This window comes from Thermobia domestica, chromosome 18 (assembly GCF_964235325.1).
Source record: "Thermobia domestica chromosome 18, izTheDome1.hap1.1, whole genome shotgun sequence".
In the NCBI taxonomy this organism is placed as follows: Eukaryota; Metazoa; Arthropoda; class Insecta; order Zygentoma; family Lepismatidae; genus Thermobia; species Thermobia domestica.
In genome coordinates this window covers 82,105,290-82,125,418 of record NC_137471.1, presented here as the reverse complement: position 1 = coordinate 82,125,418, position 20,129 = coordinate 82,105,290, and the positions used below count along the sequence as shown (strand labels likewise).

Sequence of the window (20,129 nt, the reverse complement as noted above, 5' to 3'; positions counted from 1 at the left end):
TGAAGGCCCATAAATATGGAAATTACCGGTATGGGCCGCTTAAATTAGTACAATACACATTGGGCCACGGAGAACTTTGCATTTGAATCAATGTTACACGAATCCCGAGGGGACACTTCGCGAATGTATCTTGTCAGTCTCCGTACAACTTGGAATCGCTTAACATTAGTTTTACGGGAAGAAAAAACGACATCATTTGGAACAACTTTCCAGTTTCGATCATCTGTATTTCCTCCTTATTTATTCGGTGTAAGGACCTCAAACTTATTTTGTTGGATCTTGCTTATCGAAAGGTTTTTAAAACTGCCTTACTGCCCCCAAAGTCTGAAATTCAGGGTGGGGTGGGGGCGGATGCCCTCCTGCTCCATTGACGCCCCTATCTAGCGGCTGTCATATGAAACTATCCCACGGCCTTTAACGTGGTTTTAGTTATACTTATTGCGGACTCTTGACTGCGAAAATATTACGTTTGGAAATAAAATTCATTTGCTGAGCAAACCTGAACCTTATTGAAAATGGACTTGGATCCATAGTGCTCTGAACGCCTCAAATATTACTTTTCTTCAATGAATTATTGACTTAAAAAACAACCAATTACATAGGCTTGCAGAAAATATTCTAAAGTTAGCACAACATGAAGTGTGCTTCAAACTATCATTACTTTTCGAAAATTTATTATTTTAAGATAATTTTATTAGCATGAGTGTTCTGAAATAGTAATCAAATTTTTGCAATTAAAATTCACACCCGCCTCCATGAAACGCGATCTTAGCCCCTAAGAGCATAATTAGGAAATTTTCAGAAGCAGTAACTCCGAAAGACTTGTTTTAAGCCTAAAGTAACCGCACAAGCGTATTTCTGCTAAAGTTCTAGCCTTAAAACACGTAACATGACTCCATTTGTATTTCAAATTTTGAATTCCAATCAAAGATGGCAGCCATGATGCTTGATAGCACTATCTGATGTGTCAGACCACTTAAAAGTTTCACCTTTCTTCAATCCGTTCTCAACGCACAAAGGTGGTGAGGACTTTTGTTTCACCATGCATATTGATAGATTGTGTGAAATCTCCACAGTAGATAGATTTTAAAATCTACCTAAAAAGCTAATTACAACCAAGAAAGTACTTATGAGAATCACTGGCAAGAGGGTGTAATAAAAAGGGGTTGGAATATGAAATAAGTTGAGAATTACTAATCTATACTGAAATATTCTGTACCCAGCACAGTGTTATAAATCAGGATAAAATAAATGAAAAGGTCGGTTGCTAGTAAAGAGCAAAAAGTCCTAAGAAATAAGTTATTACATGATTTTGAAACATGTTAAAAATCGTGTTTTAAACTGTTAAAAATGTTTAAAACGTGTTTTTTTCGTCTGTGTTTTAAATCATGTTTAAAACGTTTTGAACATCTTTTTTTATGTTTAAACACATGTTTTGTTCTTTTTTTTAAAAAAATAAAACTATTTTTCCAACTCTTGTCTGGTGCTTAAGTAATATAAAACAAAACCATGTACCAAATTGGTCGCCAGGTTGGAATTTTCGATCGCCAGATCGCCAATGATGACTGAATATTTCAGTTTGGCGATAGACATTTGCATAAATTATATCTTAAAAAAAAAAAAAAAAAAAAAACTATATGATCTTGTTGCTGGATTCAGACTTGAGGTTTCGTGGCGTGCCTGTAATATATAGCAAATCAATATATAGAAGTCATTACATATGCCGGCATGAAAAGGTAAGAAATATGGCGTTTGAAGCGAATAACTGACAATGTACAGGGCCAAATGAACACATTCTCACACCCAAAATTATATTTCAGCCCCTTCACCTTCCGTCAAACAAAATATATTCGTAGTTCTTTTGTTGTTGTAAAGGCGAACCTGTCCTTTGCCCTGTCGCTTTGTAAAATATAGCGATCTTTATTCTTTGGACAATGGGCTATCTGCGCACCATATTTCGATTATATTCAGCCAGTAGTTACGGAGAAATAAAATAGAACATATAAGGCAAGCCGAGCCGAGCCTATCGCCGGCCGAGCTCGGCCATCACATGTAGTGATCTTTATTTCTTAGATGATTGGGTATTTTCGCATCAAGTTTGGTTTAAATTTAGCTGATAGTTACCGAGGAATAAAGTAGTACATACACACACACATAATTACAGTACATCTGGAGTAAAAGTACAACATCCGGTCAGCTTACGCCGGGAACTAAAAAGAAAAGTTCTAACACCAGGATCACAATTAGAACATACTATATGTAAGCGGAATCCACTTTCAACATCGCAATACTAATGGGGGGGGGCTTGAGCCGGGTGATCCTCCCTGACTACGCCACTGTCAGACATGACCTACAGCTTAAGGGGATGTCTTCCCATCATCAGAGGCTTCAGAATCTTCATAAGATAACATGTAAAATTTAATTCATAAATATCTTAGAAAATACTGCATTTAGGAACTGGTAATTTTGTTGCCAAAGAGTAATACAATTCAGATGGCTGTCACAATTTTGCACCTAATTACTTAGATTAATTGTAATGCATTCTTCCGTATTGAGTTACTGCAGGTAAAGAGTCAAAAGACCACTTGCAAACCTCATGAATTACTATGGATGACATTCTTTGAAGAACAAATGCTGAGGAGGGATGTACTATGATAATTTGAAAAGTGAAACCCGTGTCTACCCCTCCAGTTTCATAATCATTTATGCCTTGAGCAGTCTCCCTTCCCACTCCCACTTCCTACTGATTTCCCACAACTTTACGACGCAACTATCTGAATGTGCTTCTTCGGCGTAAGTTGGTATGATTCACGTGTCAACAAAATACTTCGTAGAACAAAGATGATGATCTTTGAAACCTCAGTACGGAATGTCTTTCCAATTGCTTTTCTACATCTTTTGTTGGTTGAAACGGATGGATTCTCCTTCGAAGCAGTAGCTTTAATCTCTTCCACTCACAAATGTACAACCAAAAAAAGTCTAAATGTTTCTTATATATTTGCCTATTTCTTTTGTTTTCTGGAAGGATAGATTTCTTTTCATTTTATAATATTTATCACAAAAACGCACACAGTACGATGTTTCTGTGGTTAGAACGGATTAATTGTGTGCAGGGATGGCAAAAATCAAGTTTTCGTTGGTTTTTTTTTTTTTTTTTTTTTTGAATAACTAGAGTTTGGTTTATCAAAACTCCATTATATATTTACCATATTCGCGTGTATCCGTGTGTGACAAAAAGTAAATAAATAAATAAATAAATAAAGTATTTCATGGATCATCACCAAATTTGGTAAAAATACAAAGAGTCAAGAATTAGGAAGTGAGTTTGTTATTAAAATAGTCTTCTCAAACCGAAAGTGGTTTAAATAAACCATTTCCGGTTTGATCATTGATCATCATAGATCGAAAAACGTAATACGTATTAAGATTCGGGTTTCTGTTTCGTAAGAACATATTTAATCTCTATTATTAACTCTCTACTAAAACCGGAAGTGGTTCATTCAACTATAATTTTTCGTTTCAATAAATATTGGTCTACATAGAGCAAGAGCGGTAGATGAAAGCAGTTTTCTCCATTCGGATAGCTCCCAAGTGTCTCAAAAGTGCAGTGGCGTAGTCAGGGGGGCTCACCCGCCTCAAGCTCTCCCCATTAGTGTTGTAATGTTGAAAGTGGATTCTGCTTACATGAAGTATGTTCCATTTGTAATGTTAGAACTTTTCTTTTTAGTTTCCTTAGTAAGCATAAGGGGGCTTGTAGTTTTACTCCAGATGTAATTAAGTATGTGTGTATGTAGTACTTTATTCCTCGGTAACTACCAGCTAAATTTAAACCAAATTAGATGCACAAGTACCCAATCATCTAAGGAATAAAGATCACTACATGTGATGACCGAGCTTGGTCGGCGATAGGCTCGGCTCGGCTTGCCTTGTATGTTCTATTTTATTTCTCCTTAACTACTGGCCAAATATAATCGAAATTTGGTGTGCAGATAGCCCATTATCCAAAGAATAAACATCTCTATACTTGGTGGCCGACTCGGCAAAGGACAGGCTCGGTTCGGCTTTGTTTGTATGTGGTACTTTATTTCTCGGTAACTATTGGTCAGATTTAAATCAAATTTGGTTTCCAAGTATCGCTTAAAGAATAAAGATCATTATATATTATGTCTGGGCTCGGTCGCCGACAGTCTCGACTCTACTTGTCTTGTACGTTGTATCTTCTTTTTCAGTAACTACTGGCCAAAATATTTTAAACAGGGACGCAAGTGGAATGCAGGACAAAAATATCCTTCTCTCCTCTTGCCTTATGTTTTCTTACTTACTTGACAAAAGTTATATTATTTTGCTTGGTGAATTCTTTTCCTTCAACCTTCAGAAAATCATGCTTTTGCAAAGCTCTGCTTTCTTTTAAGCCCCAAACAGAAACATGATGGCAAAAAGTTTCGGAATGTGTTGCTATTTTCACTGCTCGCTTCTCATTTTAGATAGTGTATATTTACAACAAACGGGGGGAGTGCACCTTTGCAGTCCCTAAATCCGGCTGGGGACTAGCTCCTATAGCCTTCCCTCGGATCCGCGCCTGTATACAAGGGCGCCGATTTCTCTGTAAAATGAGGGGGAGGGGCCTCATATAGATGCAGAAGGTATATATGAGGATTTTAAAACAAATTGCATTCAAATTATTCCAAATACTATATCTTCTTAATTACAATAAGGGGGCCCAGTGCTTTGGGGGGTCCCGGGTCACCTTGGTCCCCCAGGATCGGCGCCCATGCCTGTATATATATATATATATATATATATATATATATATATATATATATATATATATATATGAAATGCTTGTGTGTGAACGCCCCCTTGATGAGTTTCTCGCTACGCAACTGCAAGAATACCTTTCATGTCCTCTATTGATCTTCAATTAAAACGGGAAGTCGTAGGAATGAACCACTTTCGGTTTCAATAGTCATATCCATAGAACAGGAATTGTAACAGTAAGAAGCGGTTTTCTGCATTCTATTCAGCGTTCTAAAAATAGCTGCCATCTTCTGTCTTGGGCCTCTATTCAAACCGGAAGTGGTCAAAATTCAGAAACTTCTTGTTTTAACGTTGAGAGTTATAGAATAAATCTATAATAGATAACAAGAAGCTGTTTTTTGCAATCAGTTAAGCGTCCAAAAATATACATTTCGTCTGTATTCTAATCTCTCTACTAAAATCGGAAGTGGTAGAAATCTACTACCTTTTGGGGTTTCAATATTAATTGTGAAAATAAAAATATTGCACTACAGAAACCTACTTTGTTTTATGAACTTTTTTTTTTTAATTTTGTTGAGTAGCCCTAACGTGTATTTTCTTTTAAAAAATGAAATAAGTCAAACTCGAGGTCATACGTAAACTAGTTTTACAAATGATTTACCAGTAGAGCACAAATTATTTACCACTCTGCTCATTCAGTACTGTCTAACGAGGAAGGTCCATAAACCGTGAGAGTTGAATTTTGATGAAAATTTGTGACAAGATTCAGTTCAAGTTGCTAAGTAACGTAGTAATAGTCACTCGATGCGCAAATGCTTCGTTGAGCTGCTACACCGACGCCATCTTGAAATTCAGTAGGCAATGTCCAAGAATACCCTTTTGGCACAAAAATGAAAAAGCTTTTGATAGATCTGACTTCAGTATTGTAAACCAAGGCAGACCATCTATATGTGGGAGTACTTCCAGTGCATGATCGCCATCTTGAAAGGCGCCATATTGAATCGCCGTCAAATATGATAAATAGCAAGGGGGTCATGTGGGGTATCAATTAGCACTGAAATTTACTCCTGAATCCATTTCCGTAACCAAATTTTACATACCTGTTTTCACTTCAGAGTTAAGAGGTCTCATACCAACAGGAATATATAAAAAAATGTGCTAGTTAGACCTGGGTTATGAAACACGTTCGTGCGAGGACTTGCAGGATTTTAACTAATGCAGTAGTTAATGCAGTATAATAGCTACTATAGCAATCAAATCTTGAGACTAGTAAGAGAAATCGTTAATTACATTGAAATGTCTGTAGTGAAAAATGGAATAGCATTATGCTACAAGTTATACCTATTTCAAAGTGCGATGGAATAGACTGCTGGTCGATGAAACACCTGCCTAATAGTGCTGACGGGCAGAGAATACCAAAAGGATTGTACGGGATATATATTAGAAAAATGATATGAAGTGGTGCATATTATTTGAATGACCAAAATGGTTCGGATTCCACTATAATCAGTAGGTCCACGTCTCCTTTAGCGTAGCAGGCATAAGTGTGGGACGTTGAACTGTATGAAACCAAAAATCTATTTTAGGCAATTTTACATGGTCCATTATAGTGTGTTAAGTTTCTTCTCGAATCTTGACATCTTACGCAAATACCATAATTGTTGCAGAATATTGCATTCTTTTCCAATACTCATACTTGACTACCTATAATTTACCGTGTATATTACGAAGGTAAAATACCGGTACTTTAATGTATTTATTGCCAGTTCGTCTAAATACAATCGATTTATTGCTGCCGCATTAAACAATGAAGTGGATTTAAATTATCAGTTCACCGCCAATTCTTAGAAGATACACCTGGAAACTCAGAATTCACTTTTCTTATGTCTGTTCTGCTATTAGTGGTAAGAGAATACACACACCTGCTGAAAATAGATGGCAATAAATATTACAAGATTCAATACCAAGCTGCAATCCATAAAACAAGCCTCTTTCTTGCTTTTTCCTAGAATATTAAATAAATATCTGCATCTTTCCACCTTTAACGATAAAACACTTGCTTATAATAAGGGCAAGATTAGTTTTCATATCAAAACTGTGATAAATAACTATTTGTAGCAGGTGTTCACTTGTTCGGTGTACAAGGTATATGGAAGAATGTCCATAAAGAAAATGCATTCTGTAGTGTATCGTCAATTTTGTGCGCCAGTCCTATAGGACATGCTTGCACATGCATGGCAGAAATGTGGGTACGTAAGAGGAGCAATAGTTCATTATTTACAAATGTTCTGGAGACTAGTAAAAAAATAGTGTCTGTGGTCATGAAAATTGTGACAAAAGTGCATTTGTTAAGTGTTTGCACTGCTCCATGATGCTTTGTGCTAATCACTTCGTTTTGGATATCCATCATCACAACTGAAGATCAAAAGGTTAGTAGATTAATATTTGCTTATGTGCACCAGTTTATATTATTTTTCTAATAATTTTTCTATTATTTTTCTATTAATTTTCTAATAACTTCAAGACATATTCTTGTAAAGTCATATGTGCCGTTGCAACTAACTTATATTACAGCATTTAAATGCTATGCATAATCGCAACACACACATACTTATATAGAGAGAGCACTTTGAAATAGGTATAACTTGTAGCATGCTGCTATTCCATTTTTCACTACAGACATTTCAATGTAATTAACGATTTCTCTTACTAGTCTCAAGATTTGATTGCTATAGTAGCTATTATACTGCATTAACTACTGCATTAGTTAAAATCCTGCAAGTCCTCGCACGAAAGTGTTTCATAACCCAGGTCTAACTAGCACATTTTTTATATATTCCTGTTGGTATGAGACCTCTTAACTCTGAAGTGAAAACAGATATGTACAATTTGATTACGGAAATGGATTCAGGAGTAAATTTCAGTGCTAATTGATACCCCACATGACCCCCTTGCTATTTATCATATTTGACGGCGATTCAATATGGCGCCTTTCAAGATGGCGATCATGCACTGGAAGTACTCCCACATATAGATGGTCTACCTTGGTTTACAATACTGAAGTCAGATCTATCAAAAGCTTTTTCATTTTTGTGCCAAAAGGGTATTCTTGGACATTGCCTACTGAATTTCAAGATGGCGTCGGTGTAGCAGCTCAACGAAGCATTTGCGCATCGAGTGACTATTACTACGTTACTTAGCAACTCGAACTGAATCTTGTCACAAATTTTCATCAAAATTCAACTCTCACGGTTTATAGACCTTCCTCGTAAGCTTGACTAAGTCAAACGGAGTAGCGCGTCTGAACAAAGGATTATGAATTAGGGAAACTAATATATAACAGTGCCGTATACTGGTTTCATGGCTTGGGCTATCACTAACCTTTATGACACCTGTACATTATTATTATTATTATTATTATTATTATTATTATTATTATTATTATTATTATTATTATTATTATTATTATTATTATTATTAATAATAATAATAATAATAATAATAATAATAATAATAATAATAATAATAGCTCTTCTTCTTTGGAGTAATGAGCAGTTGCTAGTCGGGAGTAGTTTCTCTTTAGTAACGCCTATGCTCTTCCTGCTGGTCTAAAAACCTAGAGCCCGCTCCTTTGATGGACGTGGTCCCGGGACGATTTTTGGTGGAAAAGGTTGAAGGCATTATGATGGTTTAGATCCTACCTTAGACTGTTGGTCTGCATCTCCTGTAGCCTCAGTGCTACACCGGAAGGATGTCAGTGTAGCTCTGGGAACACTGCTTTCGAACAAACAAGCAAATAATAATAATAATAATAATAATAATAATAATAATAATAATAATAATAATAATAATAATAATAATAAAGAGGAAGAAGAAAAAGAAATGAAATGAAATTTTTCAGTTTTACCTCACACGATTATACTGGTTAGGCTAAAGGAGACGATGATGATGGTGAGAAATGAATGAAATGGTGGAATGAAGAAGTGGGAGGAAACGGGAGAACCCCGAGAAGACCCACGTACACGGTGTTTCTCCACCACAAAGTTCACTTGGCGTGAGCGAAAATCGAACCACAGACCCCATGCACTAGAAGTGAACGCTCTGCAACTGAACCACCGCGGCCTCTTATAAGAGAAAGAGTACAGATGAAGTGTAAAATCAAATTTTTGTGCTATATCAATCATTTCCATGTCGAACAAATACAGTTTTATTGAGAAAGTGTACAAATATATATAGAGTTAGGATGTTTTGAGGGGGCCAGACCTGTTGGACCCCGTTAGTGTGTCACTGTGTGCCAGTTATAAAGAACGCTGAAATAGGCGATTAGCAACAAAGGAGCCCAGTCTACAAGAGCTAAGATGTCCGACGCAGTTCCCAAATACTCCCAAAATGCGTTGTCATTCTTGTATAACTTCATGTTACCTTCGCCCACGCCCAAAAGTGAATGCTGTATCACTGAGCCACGCGGTCCTTTGTCGTTGAACAGGATCGTGTGAAAATACATAATGGAGAACGCATAAATGCGATTGGTATTTTGTTCAAGAGTTCAAGTTAAAATATTCTTCACATCTAGCCGCGAAATACAAAGTGCATTTGCTCCAGAAGTGGTGAATGAACACACTATATGGTATTGGTTTGTAAACTTTCGTGCCAGTGAAAACATTGAAAACTAAACCCCGCGTCCACCGACTAACAACATGTTCTGATGAGCTCCTTAGGATGACTGTGAAAGCAGATCTTCGGAAAAGTATTCCTAAAATTGTAAACGAATTTGATACAGATCATGACACTATTGTTTGAGGTTCCACACAATCAGCAAGTAGAAAAAGTTGGATTAAGTGCTACATAAGTTACATCGGCTAATATCGCCGTTAAAACGTATGCCATTCTTTGAGTGTATGGAATAACCAAGAAGTTTTCCTGCATTAGATTGTGAAAAATAGATCTGCAATTGTAAACAATCAGGACTTTAGACAACAATCGAAAAACGGTCAGGACAGTAGTTGGATCGTGATCACTTCAGGAACATATTTTCCAATACCACCACCCACCTACAGAAGGTGCTGATATGATAATGTTTTATGGTGGAGGTGATAGATTATGTCTTTCTGTGTCGATGAGAAATTATCACTGCGGATCGTTCAACGGCAAGAAAGTGGAAAGAAACAGAACAATTCACGCACGCAAGGTTTGTTCACCACAAAAGCCCACTTGGAGCGAGCTTGGATTGAACTGAAGATCACACGAACCAGGGGCAAATGCTCCATCACTGAGCCACCGCAACCCCCTGTCATTGAACAAAATCGTGAAAGTGCATCACGGAAGGCGCTTCGGCTAATAAATATCGAGGATCTTATACCTTTTACCATTGGTTTCTCAGTCCTCCTAAGATAACGTAAATTTTACTTCATGAATATCTAATGAAATATGGTACTCAACAACTACAAATGCTCCAAATGTACACAGAAAAGCAATAGAAGTTGGATGATTGTTTCAGTTTTACACTTAATTTTAGATCAAGAGTAACGAACATTTTTTGGTAACATTGAAGGTTGTCGGCTCCAATTTGATCTTTGCGAACAGACGTGCTGCTCACAGGCAGGGATTTCCCTCCCCCCTCTCAAGACCTTTTCCAATTCATTCTCGTTCTGCCTCCAACACTTTGTAGAGAATATTTTCAATGATCTTATCTGGAACCACTATGCCATTTCTAAAAGAACTGAAAATAATTTAAAATACTGCTGCTAGACCAACATTATCTTTAAAAAAATGAAGTATAAAATAAATGTAATTCTTGCTCTACTTCCACTAAACACCAACTGGCGCTTCTAGAAGTAATACAAATCTTTATTGAGATTTTAATTCTGCGGACCCAAATATTAGTTCTTGCCCTTCCAGGGAAACTTCCTAGTTACGGCGCTGTCATCTTCATAGCTATATACTGTTGGTAGCCATACACTCAGCAATTATATACAGCCTGCGGAAGAAAAATACACAAGTATGCAATGTACTTCATTATAGCAAAGGAGAAACTTTCTAATAAACACGAGTCGTAAAACAACTTTCTTCAAAGCAAAGATGGCACCTATACTGAGACGAACAATACTGTCTCGAGATGCGACTGAGATTCGATGTGTCGAGACGAGACAGAGATAAATTTATAATTCGAGACGATATCAACCCAGTCCAGGCCAAGAATACTATTGCAAGGAGTGCGTGTTCTGTATAAATCGATGTGTTTAGCAACCTTAGAAAATAATACAGAATTTCATTTTTCTAGAAACAACGGGCATAAAGTAAAATCTCGGAGATACCCTAGTATAATAATAGTGGCTATAAATTGGCTCCGTATCTGTTAAGATTCTACTATACTGTACGTAGAGTAACACAAAAATTTTATTTTTTACATTTTTGCTTCATTCGGTGTAAAAATACTAAAACTGAAACCTAAATAATATAAAATTGTTTCATGGTTTTCCCGAGAGAATTCTGAACTTCTGGGCTATTTTCCATCAGCCTAACCTCTGGATTCATTCCTGTTCAGCTGTTGTACAAAGTTGCAAGTTAATGATACATATTGATATGACATATTCGACAATCTCTGCTTAATAATTCCAAGGGGATATTGCCACTTACGGAGTTAGCTACAAAATGTTTAGATGTGTTGTTCCTTTCGCGGGTTTCCGCAGAAAAGGAAAAAGCGTTCATATTTTATCGTTAGTATGTACAGTACGTATATACAAGTTCAAATGAGTTGGACGTGTTCTACCTTTTCTCGCACTGTCATTGAAAGACAAACTTCATATTATCTTATTTTATCGTTGTAATGTACATATAAAAGAAGCTACATCTGAATTAGTAATATTGATCTATTTTCGGATTTCCCTTTTGCGAAGGATCTCCCTTTTGCGAAGGAAGAACGCTAACCACTAGCCTACGCTCGTTAGAAATAATAATAATAATAATAATAATAATAATAATAATAATAATAATAATAATAATCATAATCATAATATCTTTACTCAATATAGTGAACCAATTGGGGATCTGCCGGGATTAAGAATCAGCAAACTCCGCTGAAATACCCCGTGGCCATGCATCACACAATTTTCTAGCTATTTTGTGGGTTGTATAGAACTGTAAAGTTTTGTTTTAGTAATAATAATAATAATAATATGATTTTCACAGGCTTGCGCCCCCATTCATGGAGCAGGTTTCACATCAAATAATCCTACTCTTGTGGACAGCGAAGAGCGCTATGAAAACAAAGCAAGATGAAGAATGAAAGACATTGTCTATTTTTCCCTCCCCTTTGCCACTTTTGGCTCACTCTATGCTTCCTCCTGACCCTGCTACCCCTTCCACGGTTCCACCTGCCTTGTGACTGACTTTCCCCTGTGATATTCACAGAAATCGATCAAGTTCCTTTTTCTCCTTACTGCTTTAGATTTGCAATAACAACATATGAAAGTGAAATTTCTTTCTGCTTCACCACCTGAAGAACGAAGTTCAATGTGACCCTCTGAAGAACAATACAATTGAAACCATGGCCAAGGAACTCTCCAAAGATCTGATAAGATCTGTAACTGATGAACACAATACCTTTACCAAACCTATCTGATCAACTGTGTTACTCATGTGGCAAATAGTCTTTGTAACGAAATAGCTTCTGTTCCGCACATTTTCGTTCCATTAGATACCCGCATAGGAAAGAATCTCATCCTGGTGGTACGAAAGCTGGATTTTTTTGCCCAGAGGAGTTATAAAGCATACCAGAAACAGATTTGTTCCTTCAATTAGTTACGGTACAATAACGTTACATGCTCGAATAACGTTACGGTGTCGTAACAAAAATTGGTGGTATACCTTGTACCTACCTACATTAAATAACCAATAATTTTGTTACAGAGAGCTATTTTCGTTACGTTACAGTTACGTTAAGTTATCCACCCCTGTTAGAAATTGCAATTCGGAGGCTCCCGCTCTCGTCTGTGGTGCAGTCTTTGTAGTTCATTGATTTCAATACTTCACTTGTTAGTAGCTTACCTGAAGAGCCAGCTTGGCATCAGATGGTTCTTCCTCTGCCCCGAGGGTGACTGGAGCCAGCACCCCTTTGTCCTCTTGTCCGCTGCCCTGGTTCACTTGCCGGAAACTGCTGCAGTGTTGCTATATCACTTTCTTCTTGGTTGTTTGGTGTCCAAAAGGTAACACTTGAAGACGTTTCAGTTTTCATTGCTTGTAAATCACCTAAGGTATATCCTTTGTTATCAATGTACAGTTTGTCAAATTGTAACTTTACTCGTTTGCCACGGGATCTTTCTTCTTTCATGTACACTACGAGTTCTTTACGTATCATTCTAACGGCCGGTGAAAAGTCCTCGTGTATTATAAGAGGACAACCCCGACATCGATATGCATTCTTTAGTACTTCCGACTTTCTTTTGTATGACGCGAACTTTACTATTATCGGTGCACTTGCTCCTTTTGATAATCTATGAGCCCTCTCGATTTCATAAGAATTAAGTTCAAGTTTTAACTGTTCTTTGCAAAAGGATTTCACAAGATGTTCTGTATCTTCCCAAGTTTCATTGTCCTTACCTTGAATGTTCCTGAATACCAAATTGTTCCTGCGAGAATGGTTTTCTAATTTATCTATCGTGATTCTGTTTAATTCTACTTGTTCCTTCAACAGTTTATTTTCTTGCTTTAGTTCTTGAACTTCCTTAGAGACGTTGGCCAACTCTTTTCTAAAAGAGTGCATGTCGTCACAGAGCCCAGATATTTTCTTGTCCATGTCTTCTAGTTTCTTGTATAAATCATCTAGCGATTTTGGGCCTGGGTTTAGTTCGACATTTCCGATAATTAGAAGCACTACCACCACTGTTCCCGCTAACAACGCGCAACTTAGTGTTTTTGCTTCACTGGTTTCTTTTTCTTTTAGATTGCAACACTTCACCACACACCTTGCATTGTATGTTCCTATTCTTTGTCGCCAGCACTCCACACTGACACCCATCCTTTCACGCAAGAATGATCACGGGAGCTCACACAACACACATCCACTCTGGTCAACGACTTGTACAATATGATTGTTACTGACAGGAGAACAAACTTAAAAGAAGAATTGGTAATGTCTTGCAGTATGTTATCCTTTAACTAAGGATGAGGTTAAAGGAAATGTTTAAATTTTTGCATTAATTTCTATATTTCAGTGAATACGTTAGCTAGAATGTGCATCTAATCAAGGTATATCCTCATTTTTGTATTAGTTATACACCTTACTACCTAGAATATACTGCTTACAAGTTTCATAATAATAATAAAAGACTTGTGCTACATTAAAAAAAAATAAATATGACATAAATGCGAAAACTGTGATAATTAATGCTACAAAATATCAAAATTGTTGCGAAAAAATTTCGTCTCGTCTAGACATACGATATAGCTACCAGCTATCACTACTGATGTTTCTAGACCATAAATCAATGCCTCTTAGTTTCTGGTAGATATATTCTTCTGCATCGTTTTCTTGTTTATATGAGCACAACTTCTCAAGTGGGTAAAATAATACATAGTGTTTCACACAAACAAAAAATATATCACTGCTTTCTTTTTCATTTACAGCACATTACGTTATCATCAGAAACAACAGCGTAGTGAGAAGCTATGTTGTGCAGGATGGCAAAAAAAAAAAAAAAAAAAAAAAAAAAAATACTACATTTATCACAATTCGGTTTAGTTAATACGAAGTGTACAGTATACAAAAGGTTCAAATCGAATCGATTTTCAAAATGTATTTAAGCATATAAAAAGTCATGTCACCACCACCGTTTGTGTTCTATTGAACCAGCCGCATTATAGACAATCACGCGACATAAAAATTTTCACTGCAGCAAACTGCGTTCCAGCACAGGTATAGGAACCGTTCCAACCTGTAGCTCTTTTCATAGGCCATTAATAGTGTGTTTTCTAGTCATTTTAGCAATTCAAATTCGGAGAAATCCATTAGCTGGCATCACAGCTTTTCACAAGAATATTATGGAAGGGAATAACACTTTCTTTCTCTATGTATGGTAATATCGAAGTGAAGATCTGAAGTCTGACAGCGATTACCATAATTAGCGGGGCGTACGCAGAGGGTGGGTCCTGTGGGTCCGGACCCCCTCCGAAATCCCGACTTTTTAGTAAATGTAGTCTACTTTTAAGGATAATTTTAGAAATTTTCATATAATTTAGCCTCAAATTGTATTTGGACCCCCCGAAACGCTTTAGACCCCTCCCGAAATAAATTCCTGCGTACGTCCCTGGCGGGGAGGGCGATTTAGAAACGAGAAAAATATGAATACAGAATTTCAGTTACAAAAGAAACTGCCAACTTTACAAAATAGAGATAGAAGGCAGTAGATGGTATTGGTGTCCCTTCTTGCCGTTGAGTGACGCCCGTGCACAGGTTAGATTTTGGTTGATTTTCTTGAGTTTAGAGTTACTTTTCAGCATCAAGCCTATATGAGACGTGGACTTACAGTTTCACGTGGAATCCGAACCACCGCAAAGCGTTCAAATTGCAAAGATGTCACACCGAGAATCAAACCCAGGACCGCGACACCACAGATGTGCAAGTTATGAACTATAAAGCGAGGAGATGTCAATAGAAATATTGTGAAGCAAAAAAAGAAAAGTAAAGTAATGAAAAAAAATGAAATGAAATCTTTGTTTTACGTCTCACGGTTATGCCGGTTAGGCTAAAGGAGACGGTGATGATGAGAAATGAGTGAAATGGTGGAATGAAGAAAGTGGGAGGAAACGGGAGAACCCCGAGAAAACCCACGAGCACGGTGTTTGTCCACCACAAAGTTCACTTGGCGGAGGCTGGGATTGAACCCGGGACCCCAAGCATCAGAGGTGAACGCTCTACCACTGAGCCACCGCGCCCCCAAAAGTAAAGTAATGAGTCTGAGATGCTTTCTACATTTTTTTTTTTCTTTTCAGTATGTGTCGGTTACAGAATACATCTTTACCGTTCCTTCACAACCTTCCGACTAACGTCTGAAATGTTTTCTTAACATTTAGTGTACATTGCATAAACTTATAATTTTCATTATTTGAGTGTGCGTGTGCCTATATATGGCAACCAGTGTTTCTTCCAGACATGTTTTTTTGGGGGGAATTGCTCCCCGCCGCCAAAGCTCTCAGGGTGCCCCCCGGACGAGACCAAAATAATACGTCTACAATATAATAATAAATAAAACAGTACCAGCAGTGCCCCCCGGAATACTACATGTGTCCCCCGGAACACTTTCTCTGAAAGAACGACTGATGGTAACTAATGACAATTAACCAATTTATAACCCTTTTTGTTTTTATCAGTTATAGTATTACTCCAAACTTATAAGTACAAGAACAATAAAAAATGTTTTATCTACATTTATGTATTTCCAGGAATATACCGGGTGTACATAAATGAACATAGCAGTTTGATTTCTTTTTATTATCACTTAGATGAGGTGTACAAAGCTATTTGTAGTCTCAAACTAAAGAGCAACAAAGTTTTAGTTATACACATGCGCTCATAATTATACACATGCGCTCAGTTATTTTCCTGTAACAACATTTTAATTGCGAAGTTGGAGCGCACAGCATAACAGTAAGATCTATGTCTGCAACATTTGTAAGTAGTAGGGACGCATATGTAATCGTCTTCTTAAGACCCTCCATACTTTCATCACTGTCATTGCAAGTTCACGACTGCCCTTCGTAACAGATTTTTTAGGACTTCCTAAGAAAGATTCCCTAACGCGCTCAACATTCTCTTCAGGCGACATTCTTGGTCGTCCTGTACAGGTACTTTTACCCTCAAACAGACAGCCGATCATTTCAAACTGGTTATACCATCGACGAATGTTGTTGAGTCTATTTCAAATCAACCAATGCTGAAAAATTCATGGTCTCAGATTCTGTTTTGGGAAGTAACGTATCGAAAGTAACGCGTTACTGTTTAAGTAACGTTTCCTAGTAACGTGTTACATTTTTTCCAAAGTAACTGTAACGTTAATGCGTTACAATTTTTTAAATAACGTACCTAGTTTCGGTTAGTTTTTTCGCGTTACATTTCAGATGAGTAACTACAATATGCATATATATATATATATGAGGATTTTAAGACAAATTGCATTCAAATTATGCCAAATATTATATATTCTTAAATAGAATAGGGGGCTCTCATGAGATTTGGAGGGCCCAGGTCCTCCCAGGATCGGCGCCCTTGCACTAGGCTTAGTTCTATAATTTACAGCAGTGATAACCAATTTCTAACGCACCGCAGGCCAGAACAAAATAGGTACACAGAGAAAAATCCGTTCTCCGGACAGCGGTATATTGTACAAATATACGGTATCCTCTTGCTTACTATAGAAATCAGAACGGAGCATACGTTATCCGTATGCTGCATAGGCACTGCCCTTAGATGTTACATCACGCCGTTGCAGGATGTCTGACATCTAACAGTTTTCCGTATATCACATGCATATACTTATGTTACCTTCGCCAGCTATATGTTATATACGTCCATTTGTATGTGAGATCCTGACCGCCTACATTGTTTCATACGGAAAGTACGTATAAATGGAACACTTATATAGAAAGTATTATAAAACATGCGTTTTCAGTTATACGTCTGTTGTACGTTAAGTCCAAAAACTACAGGAATTACGCATGTAACCTATCTTTTTAAGTACGCCACCTACAATTTTTTTTCTCAGTGTATCCAATTAGGGGACCATTTTCTAGATTCAATATGCAGTGACAGAAGTTCATATAAAGAGTCCTACATGTCTTGCAGTTCTTTATGCTTTGCTGACGTAATATATTAACGTTTAAAAATCAAAGGTACCATATTTTGAAAAGTGTTTAGGACAGCCCATGTACGGCATTCTGTGCAAAAATGTCTCCCAGTGGGAGCGTATGTAGTGTTCATTGTTGATATTGCAACGAGCAAGAATTGGACATACCAAACAATCGTACGTAGGTTTCAAAGTATGGTATTTCTGACCTTTAAAACGTTAACATATCAACAAGTTTCGTTTTCCTTATACATTTCTGAAACTGAATTGATCCCATATATATATCTATCTTTCAAACAAAATGAATGTTACCTCATCTTCCACACTTCTGTTTATACTATGCAATATCTATTACAAATTGCTTTTTGTGTATTTCTTTTTAAGAATTATGATTAAATATATCACCTGCAGTAGCTCTGTCGCTAAATTTTATAATTTAGACAGAAGTACCTCTGACACACGGCACAAATTTCTCGTGCTAAAATAATAGGTCAACTGTAGACGCTCACTCAAATTTGAGATGCCTGAAAACCTTGAGTAGTAGCGCATATTAACATACTATAATATAGAAGCATTTCCGCATGCTGATACCATTACCTATAAAGTTGGTTATACACTGTTTCCTACTCTTAACATTGTTACATAGTAGTTAAGTAAGTACTATGATACTTTGTAATACAAAAAGTGTTTATGAATGAACAAACTACATCATGGCTTTAGCTATAACTTACTAGCCTACATATTGGTACCTTCTGACTATTCTGCTCAATGTCAAATACAATTTATAATCTGTCTTTGAAAACTACGGGGAAAAAATCCATTACCGTATCGTTTACTTTTCCTTCGTGATTTTGTATTTTAGGTATCGGGACTAATAATGTATAATAATAATTTTTGTTTTCATTTTCAAACAATCTCTGAGCATACCTTATCTAATACTAAAATACGAGCATTACAAGCATTAACGTTCTGTGGTATATATATACAACAAGAACTAAAAAGTTAATAATATAAGAATATCTATAAATTAAATGTGTTACGTGTGAAACTTCCCTGGCTACATGGATCATAAAATTTTGAAGAAAACAAAAAGAAAGAAAGACAATAGTACAGAGTAGGCCATAAGACACTTGAACAAAATGCATTTGGAATGAATTATGTTTGTCAAGTACGAAACTATGGAATTATTACAGGTTGTATCATAGCATTAAGTTATATTATCTAAATCAAGTGTTTAAAATGTCCTCGCATCATTTTTAATGTACAAATTACATTTTTAAGCACAGAAAAACATTACATCATGAATGCTGTTCGATGATAGTTGATTAAATTTGTCATAAATATGCTCAACCCCCCTTTTTAATATATATATATATATATATATATATATATATATATATATATATATATATATATATATATATATATATATATATATATATATATATATATATATATATATATATATAGGAAACTCTACCGACAAAATTCGGGAGGTGATTCCCGACACCGAAACAAGAAAAAAAAAGTCATTTTGCACTTTTCTCTAGGACACATAGTTTCGGAGCTACATGATGCCGAAAACGGGGCAAAATACACTTAAGAGAGCTATATCTCCTCTATTTCGAAACATAGAGGCAAGGCGGCATGGTCACTTCAAAGGAACGAAACCTGCTCTATTCAAAGATGGGTATGTCGCAATCGTGAAATCAGTGCACAAGGGATTCCCCAACGGTGCATAGGGACTCCCGGCTAAACTATCAGGTAAAGATACGTCAAAATAGGCGTGAATGAATAGATTTCTCACCTGGTAACCATAATTAGTTGTAACCATGTCGAGATCTCAGAGACGAATTGATGGACGCGTCATATTAGGTATGTGTGGTTGCATAACCACCAGGTACGGATGGTGACTAGGGATGGCCGGATCCGGATCTGGCCGGATCCGAAGATCCGGATCTGATTGGGTCCGGATCCTTTGGATCCGGATCTCGGATCTGGATCCGGATCTCGGATCTGGATCCGGATCTCGGATCTCGGATCTGGATCCGGATCTCGGATTTCGGATCTGGATCCGGATCTCGGATTTCGGATCTGGATCCGGATCTCGGATTTCGGATCTGGATCCGGATCTCGAATCTCGGATCTGGATTCGGATCTCGGATCTTGATTCTTATCCAAACCCACATCCCATCCAAATTATGATAAACATGAATATCTAAAATTCGCCGAAAGTAATTTCACGAAGTCCTGACAGTGAAGAAGAGAACAGAAAATTAAGACGAATATTGACAAGTCTATTTGTTTCCTTCATTCTACTCTAAAGATCAAATGTTTGGCTTACTTAAGAAAAAAAATGATCCGGATGAGAGCTCAAATGTCGAATCTAGTTCCACTCGGTTGCAGGACCGAGATGAATATTTAAAATTCCTCAATGCACCTATTTCATTGACAGTTAAGAAAACATAAACAGTTAAGACAAGTATTGACTACTTTTTACGTAAATTTATCTTGCTCAGTCTGCTCAAAATA

General features: G+C 36.8%; 1 protein-coding gene across 1 annotated transcript in view; it reads right to left on the bottom strand.

Annotated features, from left to right (window-relative positions):
* Nucleotides 1-13,816, bottom strand: part of LOC145674953 (guanine nucleotide-binding protein G(f) subunit alpha-like) — a 179,498-nt gene extending 165,682 nt beyond the window's left edge. The window contains exon 1 of the mRNA XM_081745252.1: nt 12,805-13,816. Coding sequence (XP_081601378.1) covers nt 12,805-12,824 — 20 coding nt within the window. The 5' untranslated portion in view covers nt 12,825-13,816. The remainder of the gene's footprint in view (nt 1-12,804) is intronic.
* Nucleotides 13,817-20,129: the final 6,313 nt, after the last annotated feature.